This window comes from Leptosomus discolor, chromosome 5 (genome assembly GCF_034619465.1).
Source record: "Leptosomus discolor isolate bLepDis1 chromosome 5, bLepDis1.hap2, whole genome shotgun sequence".
Lineage (NCBI taxonomy): Eukaryota > Metazoa > Chordata > Aves > Leptosomiformes > Leptosomidae > Leptosomus > Leptosomus discolor.
This window is the reverse complement of record NC_141395.1, coordinates 16,919,013-16,932,087: the sequence shown is the minus strand read 5'-3', so window position 1 is coordinate 16,932,087 and position 13,075 is coordinate 16,919,013. Positions and strand designations below refer to the sequence as shown.

The 13,075-nt window shown below is 52.2% G+C and overlaps 1 protein-coding gene across 2 annotated transcripts in view; it reads right to left on the bottom strand.

Annotated features, from left to right (window-relative positions):
* The window catches only part of IGFBP2 (insulin like growth factor binding protein 2), a 59,445-nt gene extending 57,091 nt beyond the window's left edge, over nt 1-2,354 (bottom strand). For both annotated transcript variants that reach the window (XM_086465769.1, XM_086465770.1), the window contains exon 1: nt 1,952-2,354. In XM_086465769.1, coding sequence (XP_086321895.1) covers nt 1,952-2,354 — 403 coding nt within the window. The remainder of the gene's footprint in view (nt 1-1,951) is intronic.
* Nucleotides 2,355-13,075: the final 10,721 nt, after the last annotated feature.

Below are 13,075 nucleotides of genomic sequence, written 5' to 3'. Positions count from 1 at the left end.
CACCCCCTATGGACATTACAGAACACCACATACATTAAAGTGTTCTTAAACTGTGCTATTTACATGTGTGCGTATTACACACAGAGATATAGTCCACTAAGTCACATCTATTGTAAAGGAATAAAGATAATAGAATCAAGCAAGATACCCAGTGAAGTAACATAATTCTAAAGTAAAGTCCATAAAAGCAAAAAAAAACCCCAGCATTAACTCAGAAAATCACCTCTCAACCCATCACTGCAATGCTCTCTGCCTCCCCCCTCCCAACTTCTTGTAAAAGCATAAGCCTGGAAGTCAGCGCCAGATTCCTTAAATCTAAATGCCCTTGGCTTCTTCTGGAGAGTGTAAAATTCACTCCCTTGACACTCATATTCTATAGTCAAGCAAGATTTCACATCAACGTGTTCTCCAGACTCCCGGCTCTCCACAGCCCCTCGCAGCTGGGCAAAGGAGGGGGGAGACAGGATTAGGGACAGGAGCGGGGACTGCATCAGTCACAGCCTGGGTGCACAGAAGCAGCAGCAAAGTTTTTCTGCACTCCCCTCTCTCCATCTCTCCCTCAAGCGGAGCAGTGTGCGCAGGTACCCGTCTGTGCTCCCATCCTCCTGGGGAGCAAAGTCGAGAGGTCCAGCCCGGTTCAGAGACCTTTTAAATAAAGCCTCAACAAGAGGGAAGGGAGGCAATTCAAAGACGTGCTGCTGAACTAGTTATGCAAACAGGGTCAGAGCCCCCCATCGTAGCCAGGGGAGCAAAACCAACAAAGAGGTAGAAGTCAAGGAGGGGTGATTGCAAAGGAGAAAGTGCCGATTTCTACTCCCAGACCTGATTCTGCAATTTTCAACATCCCACGGAAAAGGAAAGAGCTTGCGGCCGATCGCAAGGGAGAGCAGGCATTAATAAAACCAAGCTCTGCTGTTTCGGCATCCCCAGGAGCGCTGCCTCCCACATCAATCGCAGCAACAGGTCAGGAGCCTGTTGGCGTCCCCGTCCTCGGGGCTGTGCCCTCAGGGGATGTTCCTCTTTCCCCGGCACCCAGCTCCTGGACCAGGGCAGGCAGAGGGAGCCAGGACCCCTATGGGAGCCGGCACTGGCTACCCCAGCTCCAAGGTGGGCTGTGCTGCAAAGGCAGCCACAGGGAAAGGGCTCCCCACATAGCCGGGCCCCCGAAACACCCCTCAGCCACCCCCTCCCCATCAGGCAGCACATGGTCCTCCCACACCGCCTCTCCCTGTATCTTTGGGGCATCCGTCACCCTCCAGGGTGATTTTACTCCACCGCCAACCCCAAATCTAAGCCTCCACTTCCCGAAGGTCTCCCCCTTCCCTCAGCTGCATCTCTCCAAACTTCACCCTTACCTGCCCCCACAGGTTTTCTTCTCTAGAAGACCCCAAACTCCACCCTGCCCCCCGGGGCAGTCCCTGCATTCCGCCCCCCCTACCTCCATTACACCTCACCCCTCGTGTTCCTGCCCCGTGCCAAGGAAACCTCTCTACCTCCCGAGGCAGCTGCACCCCCAAATACCCCATTGCCCCCCCCCCCCCCGGGATGCACTCACCCTCCTTCCCCCCCTCCAGCGCCCCTCTCATTCCTATCCCCTTTGTCCCTCCCTGGACTCTCTCCTCTCCCGCAGGAGTCCCCCTTCCCCGCCCTCCCGAGGGATCCCTCTGCCCCGGGAGGACCCCATTTAGGCCACCCTTTAGGATCCCTTTGTCGCCTGGACGCGCCGCTGCCCCGTCGCTCTGTCCCGTCGCTCGGTCCCGAGCCCGTGGCGCCCAGTGCCCCACGCCCGGTGCTCGCTGCACATCGCACTGTCCCCGGGGCCCGCGGCGCGGAGCACAGCGCCCGCTCCCCAGCACCAGGTCGCCGGTGCGCGGCTCTCGGTCGCGCCGCGCCTGCCCCGCGGTCCCCAGCGCCGGCTGCGCGGGGTGCCCGGTGCCCGGGCGCTGCTCACCTGCGGGGCGCTCGGCGCTGGCGCCGTACTCGGCCGTGTCGCGGCGGCGGGCGCAGGTGCCCTGCCCCTGCACCAGGGCTTGGAGGGGCAGCTCGGCGCCGGGGTCGGGGTAGCAGCGCAAACCGGCGGCGCAGCGCGGCGTGTAGACGCCGCACGGCTCGGCCTCCAGGCGGGCGCACACCGGGCAGCAGCCGCAGCCCGGCTCCCGCACCAGCTCGGGGCAGGGCGGGCGGGCGGCCGGGGGGCAGGCGGCCAGGCGCTCCGCCGTGCAGGGCGGGCAGCGGAACAGCACCTCGGGCAGCGCCGGCCCCGCCAGCGCCAGCGCCGCCGCCGCCGCCGCCACCAGCAGCCGCGGCCAGGCGGCCCGCGCCGCGCCGCCGCGACCGACCCCGCCGAGCGCCATGGCGGGACTGACGGGCGGCGGGGCCGGCAGGTGGACACGCCGCTCGGCCCCCCGGCGGCGCGGCGCGGAGAGGAGCGGAGCCGAGCGGCACGGCACGGCGCGGCACGGCGCGGCACGGCACGGCGCGGAGCGCAGCGGAGCGGAGCGGCGCGGTGCGGTGCGGCGCGGAGCGGAGTCGAGCGGGGCCGGGCGCGCCGCGGCGCCGCCGGGTCCTAGAGCCGCCCCCGCGCCCGCCCCCCCGCGGGGGTCGGGGCTGCCCCGGAGGGGAGAGGGGGGCTACCCCAAAGGGGAGAGTGAGATCAGACCCAGAGGGGGTCGGGGGCTGCCGCATGGGAGGTTAGGGGTGCCCCAAAGGGGAAATGGCGAGGGGTATGACCAACACGGGGCGAGGGCCTGCTGCAATGGGAGTCAGGGTCTGCCCCACGGGGGATGGGGGTCTGCCCCGCTGAGTAGAGAGGGCCAGCCCCAGAGGCAATCGGGGCCTGCCCCACAGAGGGGATTGGGGCCTGCCCCTCCCCTGGCATAGGGAGGGATGGATATGCTGCCCCACAGGGGGGCTGGAGTCCTGCCCCACAGGGACACCCAGTGCTGGGGGGGAACTGGGTGATCTCCACACCCCCAGAGAGAGACGAGAGAGCGGCTGGGGGGGCAGATGGGGGCCCACTTTCGTCCCACTGCCCCAGAAGTGCAAGGCCAGGCATAAGCAGCCGTGTTTCAGGCCAGGTCCCACTGTGGGGATGGGGGGCAAAACTCAGGCTCAGGGACAGTCCTGCCATCCAGCCCCTCCACCAAATGCTGGGCCTGGGAGCCACCCTGCCTCCATGGGAGCAGGACCCTGAGCTCAGGTGAGCCTCTTTGGGCTCCATGCCCATAGGGCTGCCCGCATCTCCAGCCTGGCTCCCCACAGGGCCTTTACACCCACAGACCAAAGCCATCTGCAGCAGGCTCAGCGCCTCCCCCGCAGCACTGGCCCATGAGCGTGCCCAAAAGCTGGGGTACAACCAGGGGTGCAGAGGCAGAGCTCTCCAGGCTTTGGGGTTTTGGTGTGAAGTACCCATTTCAAACCCTATCATGCTCCTCTACCTGCGGCCCAGCCATCACAGGCTGTGCAGAGGATCTTAAGTACAAGGGGTATTACATAGAAGTGACTTTTTTTCACTAATAAAAAATAAGAACAACAAAGCCAAAGGAACACAACCGAGCTAATGAAGCTGGAAAACTCGGTTAATATTGTTTTGGGGTTGTATGGTTAAAGTCAGGTACTGAGGCAGCCTGAGTTCACTCAGCCACAGAAATGTCAGCTTTTGGGGCACTTAAAGTTAACATTTGCTGCTGTAGTTTTTTGTTGTTTTGGTTTTGGGTTTTTTTTTCAATTTAAGAAAGATGCAAAATGCTGCTGTTGATGACTCGTGCAGTGCAACTTTCGGCACAGGTTTACTCATGGCCCTAGCGTTATACAACGACGTCTGTTTGTGGGATCAAGGAGTGCAGGGTGGCATTCAGCACGCTCCGAGAAATCCCTGTGATACATCCTGGGACCAAGCGCATGGTCCCATCCCAGTCCCTGGGTCTTCCCAAGCAGTTACTCAAGTTTTACAAGAGTTTAGTCAAGCATGGTCCCTTTCTCTGGCTGCCCACCACGCTGCGGCTACCTCGCCGTGGAAAAGCTGCCTATTTGCTTTACTTTTTAAAATGTTTGCACCTCGTTCATGCTAGGCGGTGATTTTAACCATCCCGTTTTCACTTCTGGAGGAATCCAGTTAATTTTGGGGTCCCTGTGGCAGCAGCATTCATCGCCACTTGCACCACTCATTGCTCTGAGTATAGGGGACTCCAAAACTCCAAGCCAACTAAAATGTTCTCCTTAAATTAGAAGCAAATAACAAAGATATTTTTATTCCACTTCACGTTACAAAATCCCTTTTTGTATTACAGAACCCAAATTTTAGCCTGAATGACTCAAGGGAGTCTCTTCGAGAAGACAAAAAATACTATATAGAAAAAAGCCCAGCACAGACTTTGCATTCATTACTCCCACAAATTGCAAAGTGGAAAAACGGGATGCACAGCCCTGCACACAATCAGCCCCTCAAAAGCCTCCCTTTAAAACAGATTTGCCAGCAGATATTCAATAGAAAATGGAGCGAATTATGTTCACCACACACTTCTCAGGGATGGGGGGAAGGAGGCTCGGTACCTTTTTTATGATCTGCCATTGACTTCACTAATGACTCACATTTGGTTCCAATGAGATATTTTCATATGACTAATGAATCTATATTTGGAGGCGTAAGAGGGTTTGGTTAATTATCTGTTGCAGTCAGTTAAATATTCCAAGTATTCAAAGCAGGTTTTCTTCCAGTGGCAAATGTTATACCCCCACAGTCTGTCTTCTCCTGGTGCTTTAAAAGCAGCCCAGCGCTTTGACTCGTACCAAGCTGACATCTGGGTTTCTGCATGTGTAAGCACAAGAGATGGCCTGAACTTAATTATACAGCAAACCAATCCTGCATTTTTTAGGTGGCCAATAGGTCATTCCCCAAGGGATGATTTAAACCCGATTTTTCAACACGCACTTGATGCTTGCAGCGGCCCGTTTTGCTGGGGGCATTTACTGGGGTGCCATTAATAACTCCTGGCAGGGGCAAATTCCTTATGAGCACCGTTGTATAGGCTGCTTGTGCACAAATCATTTTTCCACAGGGAGGGCTCGAAATCTGATGAGAGAAGGGAAGGGAGAGAGGAGGGGGAGGGAAGGGGCTCTGTCAGCTCAGCTGCCTGAATTGCAGGAGGACATAAAACATAATGATCCTGGAGGGAAAGAAACCGTACGCAGATCAGATGTGGGAACGAGCCAGGATTTCCTGTTCATATGCCTCTTTAGTAGGTGCTCGGGCTGTTCTCCTTTTTATCGCCATCATTTTCTTTGTCCACCACTGAAGCAATAACGCCAGTGCAGATACAATAGATCAGATGTTCCCCCTGCCCCTGCTGCTGCAGTCCTAGGCCAGGAGACTTCTCTGTGCAGCTCTCCAACTCGAACAGAACAATAAAGAAGATTTTACAGCTGTTGTGGGGATGGGGGGAGGCGGGGAGGCAGAGGGAAAACAGCTTGAGTGCCCGTGGCCAGCTATAATTTCTCCAGTGGGTCTTTGCTGACAGTTTTAGGATTAACAAGTGAGCTCTGTTCCCAGGCATTTACCCCTCTGGATAAGCTGGCCTGTTTGTTCTCAAGGGTTTATTTTACCCAACAAAATATGGCATTGCCAAACAGATGTAGGCTTGTTCCTAGAAAGGCAAGTTATAGCTGAAGCTGCATCTCACAGAGGCTTTAGCCCTTGGAATTGTTTGGAAATGCTACAGTATTCCTCCGACCCTTTTCAGGGCAGTTTTTTCCCACAGACGTGCTGGTCGATTCTTTTATGGCTCTGTCCTTTGTCAAGAATGAATTAGGAAAAATAAACTAGCAAACAAAAAGTGGAGGCCCAGCACAGAGATCCTCTTGCTCCCAATGATTAAGAAGTATTTTACAGCTCTGGGTGTGGGGGGTGAGAAAACAATGTGTCCTCTTGCATTTTTCTTTCCCTCGTTTTTAGCTTGTTGGGTAATGGGGGGGAAATAAAAGAAAAAAAAAAAAAAAAGAAGAAGAGAGAAGAATAAAACAGTCTTATTATTTTTAAAGGCCTCCTTTTCATTAGACTGACACAAAGTGCTTTATGGTGAGTGCTGGAGAAAGCCACCTGTGTCCCAGAGCTGACATGGTGAGGGGCAGGTGATGAGGAAGGGAAGGCTGCAAGAAGGAAGGCAGCAAGTGTGCATGCTGGGCCTGATGTGAGTATTTGGTGGCCAGCATCTTGCTTTCTCCCTGGAGATGTGGTAAACTTCAGCCATGAGTAAAGGTTTGCCGAGGGACTGGGGCCTGGGAATTGCCACTGACCCACAGCAAAGCGCATCAGGGCAGGACAGCGATGGCTCTGCCCTCCCTCACCCGCATCTCTCCCTGAGGGGTAGCAGAGCGACATGCCCAAGGTCAGGATGAGCAGGTAGTGGGGGCAGAAGAAGCTCTGCCCTGATCCCTGGCCCACAGTGCTAGCTGCTCCCCAAGGCAAGCTTTCAAGAAAATAAAAGAATGGTCTAGAAATAAGTTGCCAGCATCACCTCCCCTTCCTCCTCAGGCTTAGGCATCCAGGGGTTTGCTGCAAACTTTAACCGTGCTGCCAGGGCATGCAGGAGGAAGCGAAATTTCAAGTGATGCAAGACCAGATTTTGCCAGGCTCGGCCAGCAGGAGTGGTTGAACTTGGAAGCGGGAATGGTTCTCATCTGAAACAAAATTCGTGTTGTCTCACTTGGAGGAACGAGCAGGCTCTGAGCACTCACCCTGCTCCCACATGAGGCAGGGACAGAGCTGCACCACCTGGGTTGTTGCATGTCTCCCCAACACAGTCTCTGCCTGTCCCTGCCCTCCAGCCTTCGCTCCTGCCCTGCAGCTACACCTCAGCCTCTTGTCCACCTCCTGCCCCACCGCCCCCAAACTCATCCACTGTGTTTCATGCTTCCCTCAGCACTTGCTTGCTGGAGTTTGGTTTGCTCCGGTGCAAGGAGCACGGGTACCCCAAGAGCTCTGCACCCTTAGCTCTGCTGCTCCACAAGTCACGCTCAGAGGTAGGTCTGAAGCTGCCTGATGCCCCAGGCCCCCATCTCCATCCTCAGATTGGTTTCCCCAGGTGCATCAGCCCAGCCAGGGTTCAGATGTCAGCAGAAGGGTCAGTTAGAGGCTGCTTTTTTTACCTTTACCCTATAACTGAGATGTTTTTAGAGCAACCCTAAATGCATTATCTGTGAGCCTGATCCGGTAATTACAAAAGCTTTGGAGTGGTCCAGGCTAGTTTGTTTAGGTTTCTCCAGCACTGATTAGAGATTAACAGAGCTAAAACCACCCACTAGCTGGCATAAAGCAGTGGTGCTTTTCAGACTCAGGGGCCAGGTGCTTCATACCTGCCCATCTCCCAGGCACCACTGCTCTCCAGCAAGGGTGCAGGGGAGGGAGGCAGGGTGCCGCCAGTTTGTCTGGTCTGCAGTTGCCATATGTAGCAGAGGCTCGTAGATGCCATACATAGCAGAGGCTTGTGGATTTGGACACCGTGGCAGCCAAAACTCTCGCTCATCCGTAAGCATCCCTCAAAGATGCCTTCATTAGTCTCAGGTGTACAAAGCAGTTTGAAACGAAGCAGCTGACCAGGAGGAGGTGATGCAAAAAGGGTTAAATACTGACCTAGGCTCATCGGGCACAGTGACTTGGTTTATAGGGATGATAAAACAAGAGCAGAGAGGATTTGCAAGGAGATTGTCCTTGACTTCAGCAGGTACAGGGTTAATTGCTGTTGGAAGAGGACCTGACAAGGATGAAGGAGATGTAGCTGAGGAAGGGGAAGGAAAAGCCTTTATCTCAGTGCAAGGTAGCAGTGCATTTTTGCAGAGATATTCCTACTTCAAACAAATTTCTTTTTGAAGTGGGACTTGGGTAGCTAAAGGACCTGGTACTACCCACAGCTTCGGTATTACAGTTTCCTGGTTGCAGTACTCAGGATATCAGCATAAGGTGACCTCTTTGCAAAGACCCTACAACTTCAGCACCTTTTCAGACATCACAAAATCCCAGCCCTAACCTATAGGGAACAGGAATTAATACTCTCTGGGTTTAGTGGCTAACAGCCCTAGCTTCTTACCTGAGGACATAGTCCTCTGGCCTCAGAGACCTTCCCTCTCCAGGCCATACAGCTCTGATTTCCCTTCAGAGATAGGAGTACTCCCATAAACTCACAGGCCTGGGCGTTAGAGCCACCACATTGCTTACACCTACTGAGTCTTCCAGTGTGCGCCTTGGTTTCCATGGGGATTGAAATGCCCAGATAAAAGTTAGATTCAAAATCCCTTTGTTTCAGCGAGTCCAGATGCTAGAGGGTCTGGCTCCTTGGAGAGGGCTGGAACAGCCTCCCAGCCCCGTGACACAGTGGGAGTAGGAAACGGTCAGGATCCCCCTGACAAATATGAGAACCCAAAGATCCCTTTGACATTTACATTGACAGGCTTTCCCTTGGTGTCTGGTACCCCTTGAGCAAGGCAGCAGGATGAAAGCTTTTCAAAGCACACATAGATGCTTAAGAATTTTAATAGCAGTAACAGCCAACATTTCCACTTGCTTTGTATTTGCTGTTGGAAAAGTAATAACAGCTTTGGAGAATCTACTCAGGAGAGAAAACAGCTCTTTCCTAGGCACCACGCTGGGATACTGCTTTGAGTAACAACATCGCTTGCAGGAATGGAGTGGAAAGGGGCTGCAGCCCCAGGAGGAGCAGGGATTGCTTACATGAGCCCACAGAAAGTGCTTGGATGGAACAGGATGAAGGAAAGAAAAGTGTGGTGTGACTACACATCAAGAAAAGACTCCAGCTGCTGGTCTCTAGCTGCCTATGTCAAAGCCTCCTCAGGGAAGTAACTTTATTTGTCTCCTGGGACAAACAAAACAAATACTGGAAAAGATACAGGGAACAGTCTTGTGTTGGCCGAGGACAAGACAGACCATTCAGATATTAACCCAGAGCACAGAGTCCTCCTAGGGCAAGAGAAGTACATGAAGGTGCACTGATATTTACCTCTAACACAAAGAAAATCACAGGTCCTTGCAATCTCCTGGCTGTTGAGGAACAGGAGCTACTCCAGGACAAGGGAGCAAGCAGGGCTGTGCTGCCTTTGAACCCCTACCAACTCCTGAAGCAAGAATTTCCCCAGTACCATTTCCCTGGTCCTTTTGTAGAGATGTGGCCGAGGCAGAGGGAGGTGGAGCCAAGAACTGAGGGGACAGATCATCCTGCAGAAACAGGTCCTTATTCCACAGCTCCTCTGGCCTCAGACAAGTGCTGTCCCACCTCTGTCCCTGCTCAGTGGTAAAGGCAGCCACCACTCATAGGGAATCTTGAGGCAACACCAGCTTTGCCTATCTGCCTCCAGACAAAAATCCCTTGCCTTCCTCAGCAACAGCCCAGGAGAAAGACTGAGGAACCAACCCTGTATAAAAGTGTCCTTTTCTGCTAGCAGCTACAGATGAACATGTCTAGTGAGCATCACAGCCATTCGACCAGTAACAGTACATAACCAAGAAGCCGGCAGAAAAACACAGGGCCTCAACTCAGAATATTTAATCATATGCTTTAAAGCACGCTACCTGTCAAGGCAGGTGTGGGAGGGGGTGATCTGGATTATCTCACTCCAAGGCAACCTGGCAGGTGGATTTCCCCTTGCAGGACACTCCCATGGCAGCGAGTCTTTCCATTTCTTCGGTATGTTTATATGTACCAGCCTGTGAATACAAGAAGCGGTATGCAGTCCACAAGCAAGACCTCTTCTGTGACCTTCTGCCCAGGCATCACTGCTGATTTCTGGCTTGCCCCTCTGGACCCTCACTGATTCCTATTACACCGAAGGAGCTGAACTAACAAGCTCTCCCCTTGCTTGCTGACATGGACAGCCTGCCAAAGAAAATGCATGACAAAAGTAACAAGGATGGGCCACCACTGCCCAAGGCTGTATATCCCTTCCACACCAAGAAAAGGTCCCCTGGTGACACCACAAACCAGTACCTCCTGGAGTCCACCACCACAAGCAAGCAGATGCTACACAAAGCAGAGGGTTCAGCTAGAGACCTCCAGAGGTCCCCTTCAGAGCTGGAAAAGGTTGCTCAGGGTCTGTTTTGGTCCAATTTTGAGTATCTCCAGGGATGGAGATCCCACAGCCTCTGTGGTCCAAACTACATTTCCTGTGAACTTATTTTTTTTTATCAAGACAGAACTTCCCTTGCAGCAACTTGTCCCTGTTGTTTCTTGTCCTTTCATGGTGCCCCTCTGAGAACAGACCTACTCCATCCTCTCTGAACCCTCCTTTTGGAGAGTCAAATATAGCAATTAGCTCTTGCCCTCTGTTCTCCAGGTTGAACAAACCCAGGCTGCCGCCTCTCCTCATCATTTGCTGTCACATGCTAGTTATTAACCAGACCTTTTATTAAAGATTCTGGTGTCTCACTCAGCAATAGAGCATGATTTTAGATTTATAGCTCTGTGTCTGTTTCCAAGAATATTTTACTGGCCTGATGTACAAAGCTACTTAAATCTTAAAATGAAGTCATCTCGGCTGCAGAATACAGCTTGCTAATTAACCCTTCACAAAAAAATTACAGCTAAGATCTCAAAGCTTGAGCACCAGCATAGCCCAATGAAAGGGCAGAGGACTTTTAGGAAGATAACAGGAGGGATCACGGGTTTGCCTGGACATCAGTGCTGCATGAGCCAAGCTCTGCCACGTTGCTATGAAAACAAGTGGACGTTAAAGCCGAGGACGCTCCCACTCAAATAAACTAAATTTGGATTTTAAGCTCAGCCCCATTCTACAAAGCAGCTCTATAAAAATGTCATTGTAGGACTTCCTGTTTATTGTCTTTTGCAGACTCCAGATGAAACCCATCCCACCAAAGGGAACTGTTTTCTAACAAGGCTTCTGCAAACGCAGGTTTTCCTCCCTTACCTACCGTCTCTAAAACAAAGGGTCCAAATCTACCTCCCCAAACCCTCTGCAACATCCTGGCTTTTGGGACAGCCACCCAGCTGAAACCTGCTAATCCGCTTTCTTGCTCCGTGATGGATCCATCTTTCTCCCCCACCATCCGCCTCTTCCATGGGTCACTCTGTCCCGGCGGGCGCTGATGGTGTGGCTGCAGGGGGGTATGGGGAGCAGTCAAGAGCAAACATAGACCTTATCTTAGGCAATAAGCCAGTTTCTCACTTTTTTACACACCGGAACAGCTGTGAGCTGAGGTAAAGCCTACTTACCTTCGTTGCTGGGATTTTTCAGAAGAGCCCAAGAGAACGAGGAGCCTTTGCACTACAGGCACTCAAAGCAAATGGGTACATGATTTCCTACAGCATTTTTAACTCTCCCAGCCTGCAGCAAGTACAGCCCAATTCTGACTCTTTAAAGGAAGCAAATGCACAACAACTGGTGCTGTTTTTCCGCAGTGCCTTTGGAGAGTTGAACCACACTTTAAATCACTTTGATGAGGCACACGCACTAATTTGTCCTGAGAACAAAGAGCGAGCATCCTCCCACAAAAAGACAGAAATATCTGCTTCACTTCAAACATGCTGCTTTTTTTTTTTTTTCATTTGATGGTTAAATCTTAAATTTTAAAGCTCAGCCAGGTCTAAGGGTGAACAGTGCACATTCCCAGAAATAAGGGGAGTTGATTAGGAGAATTCTGTCCTGCAGCACATGGGACTGTATACCTGCCAGCTGGAACAGTAACAGGTAACAACGTGAATGAATGGGTGCACTATAGCTGTAAAGGAGCAGCAGGCATAATTTGAGCAATGTTTGGGCACACCTTGGGCAAAACTGCTCCTTGCTTATAGCAGGCAGGCTGGGAAAACAGCAGATCTTCCAGGGAATCAGGCTTGTGCTCAAAAGAGGAACACGTCTCCCAAAACATCAGGAAACAGACACAGGAAACAGAAACCGTACAAAAAATACTTCTTGTATCTAGCCACATTAGTAAGGCTGAAAAATAGCTAAAAATTTTGAATATAAGATCATGCCAGTAGCAATCAGGACACCAATGAGGCAAAGAATAAAATACGGTGTTACTGGCCAGGAGAAATGGCAAGACACAGCAGGAGAAAAAAGGGGTTGGAGAATGTGATCGTGTCTGCTGAGAGCCCAAAACAATCCCAAAGGATCTTTCCTGAGCAATTTGATGGATTTGCTGCTCTGGGCCTGATGTGAGCAGTGCAGGAGGGCTTGCAGGGACAGGATTGCTCTCTCGGCTCGCTTGCCCTCTGCCGGATCCCAGGAGCTCGGCGATCCCAACCCGATACCCAGAGCACCAGGGTTAAAGTCAGCTCTTTTACAATCCAGTGCTGCATTTCTGCAGGGCTACATGCACTGGGAACTGCAAGGGGAGGGGGCAGGGAAAAGCTGAACACAAGGTACGGCAGAGGTAGGAACTGCAATGGATACAGAAAGTGATAGAAGGCGAATTCAAAAAAAAGAGGAAACATCTTCCTCTCGCTACGTGTACCTCTCTGAATTGTCCAATGTCTCAAAGAAACAAGATTTTTCTAGGTCAGGTTCTCAAGATCTGGGTGTCTATCTTCCTGAAGGAGATTAACACTACTTTCTAGTGCCGCATTAACATGCCTAGAAGAGCAAGAGGTGGATGTCAGGAGGGTACTGCCATTCTTCTGTCCAAGCAGGACTGCGCTACCCTGCAGAGAGGAGATGGGGCACAGCTGGCACTATGAGAAGGTGTCCAGCTTTCAGACTCCTCCAGTACTTAGCCACTGCAGAAAAAATCCCCAGGACAATGGGTTTTGTGAGCCAGCCTGACCCAGCAGAGCATAACCACAAAGGATCTCCTAGGAGATAGCTTCTATATCTCTTAATTTCATGGGACAGGTCAAGGAAGGGAGCTGCATGGGAGCCAGACAGGATTCCTGTACACACACCACCAGCAGCCTGCACACAAGCTCCCACAACGTTTAAATCATGGTCTGTGGGAAAATGTCATCTTCATTAGACAAACTGTTCACATCAAATAAATCAATGGTAGCGATAAGCACCTGGAGAAGTTTGATAGCAAGCTCAGTGTGATCCACATGGTGCCGTGATATCCACT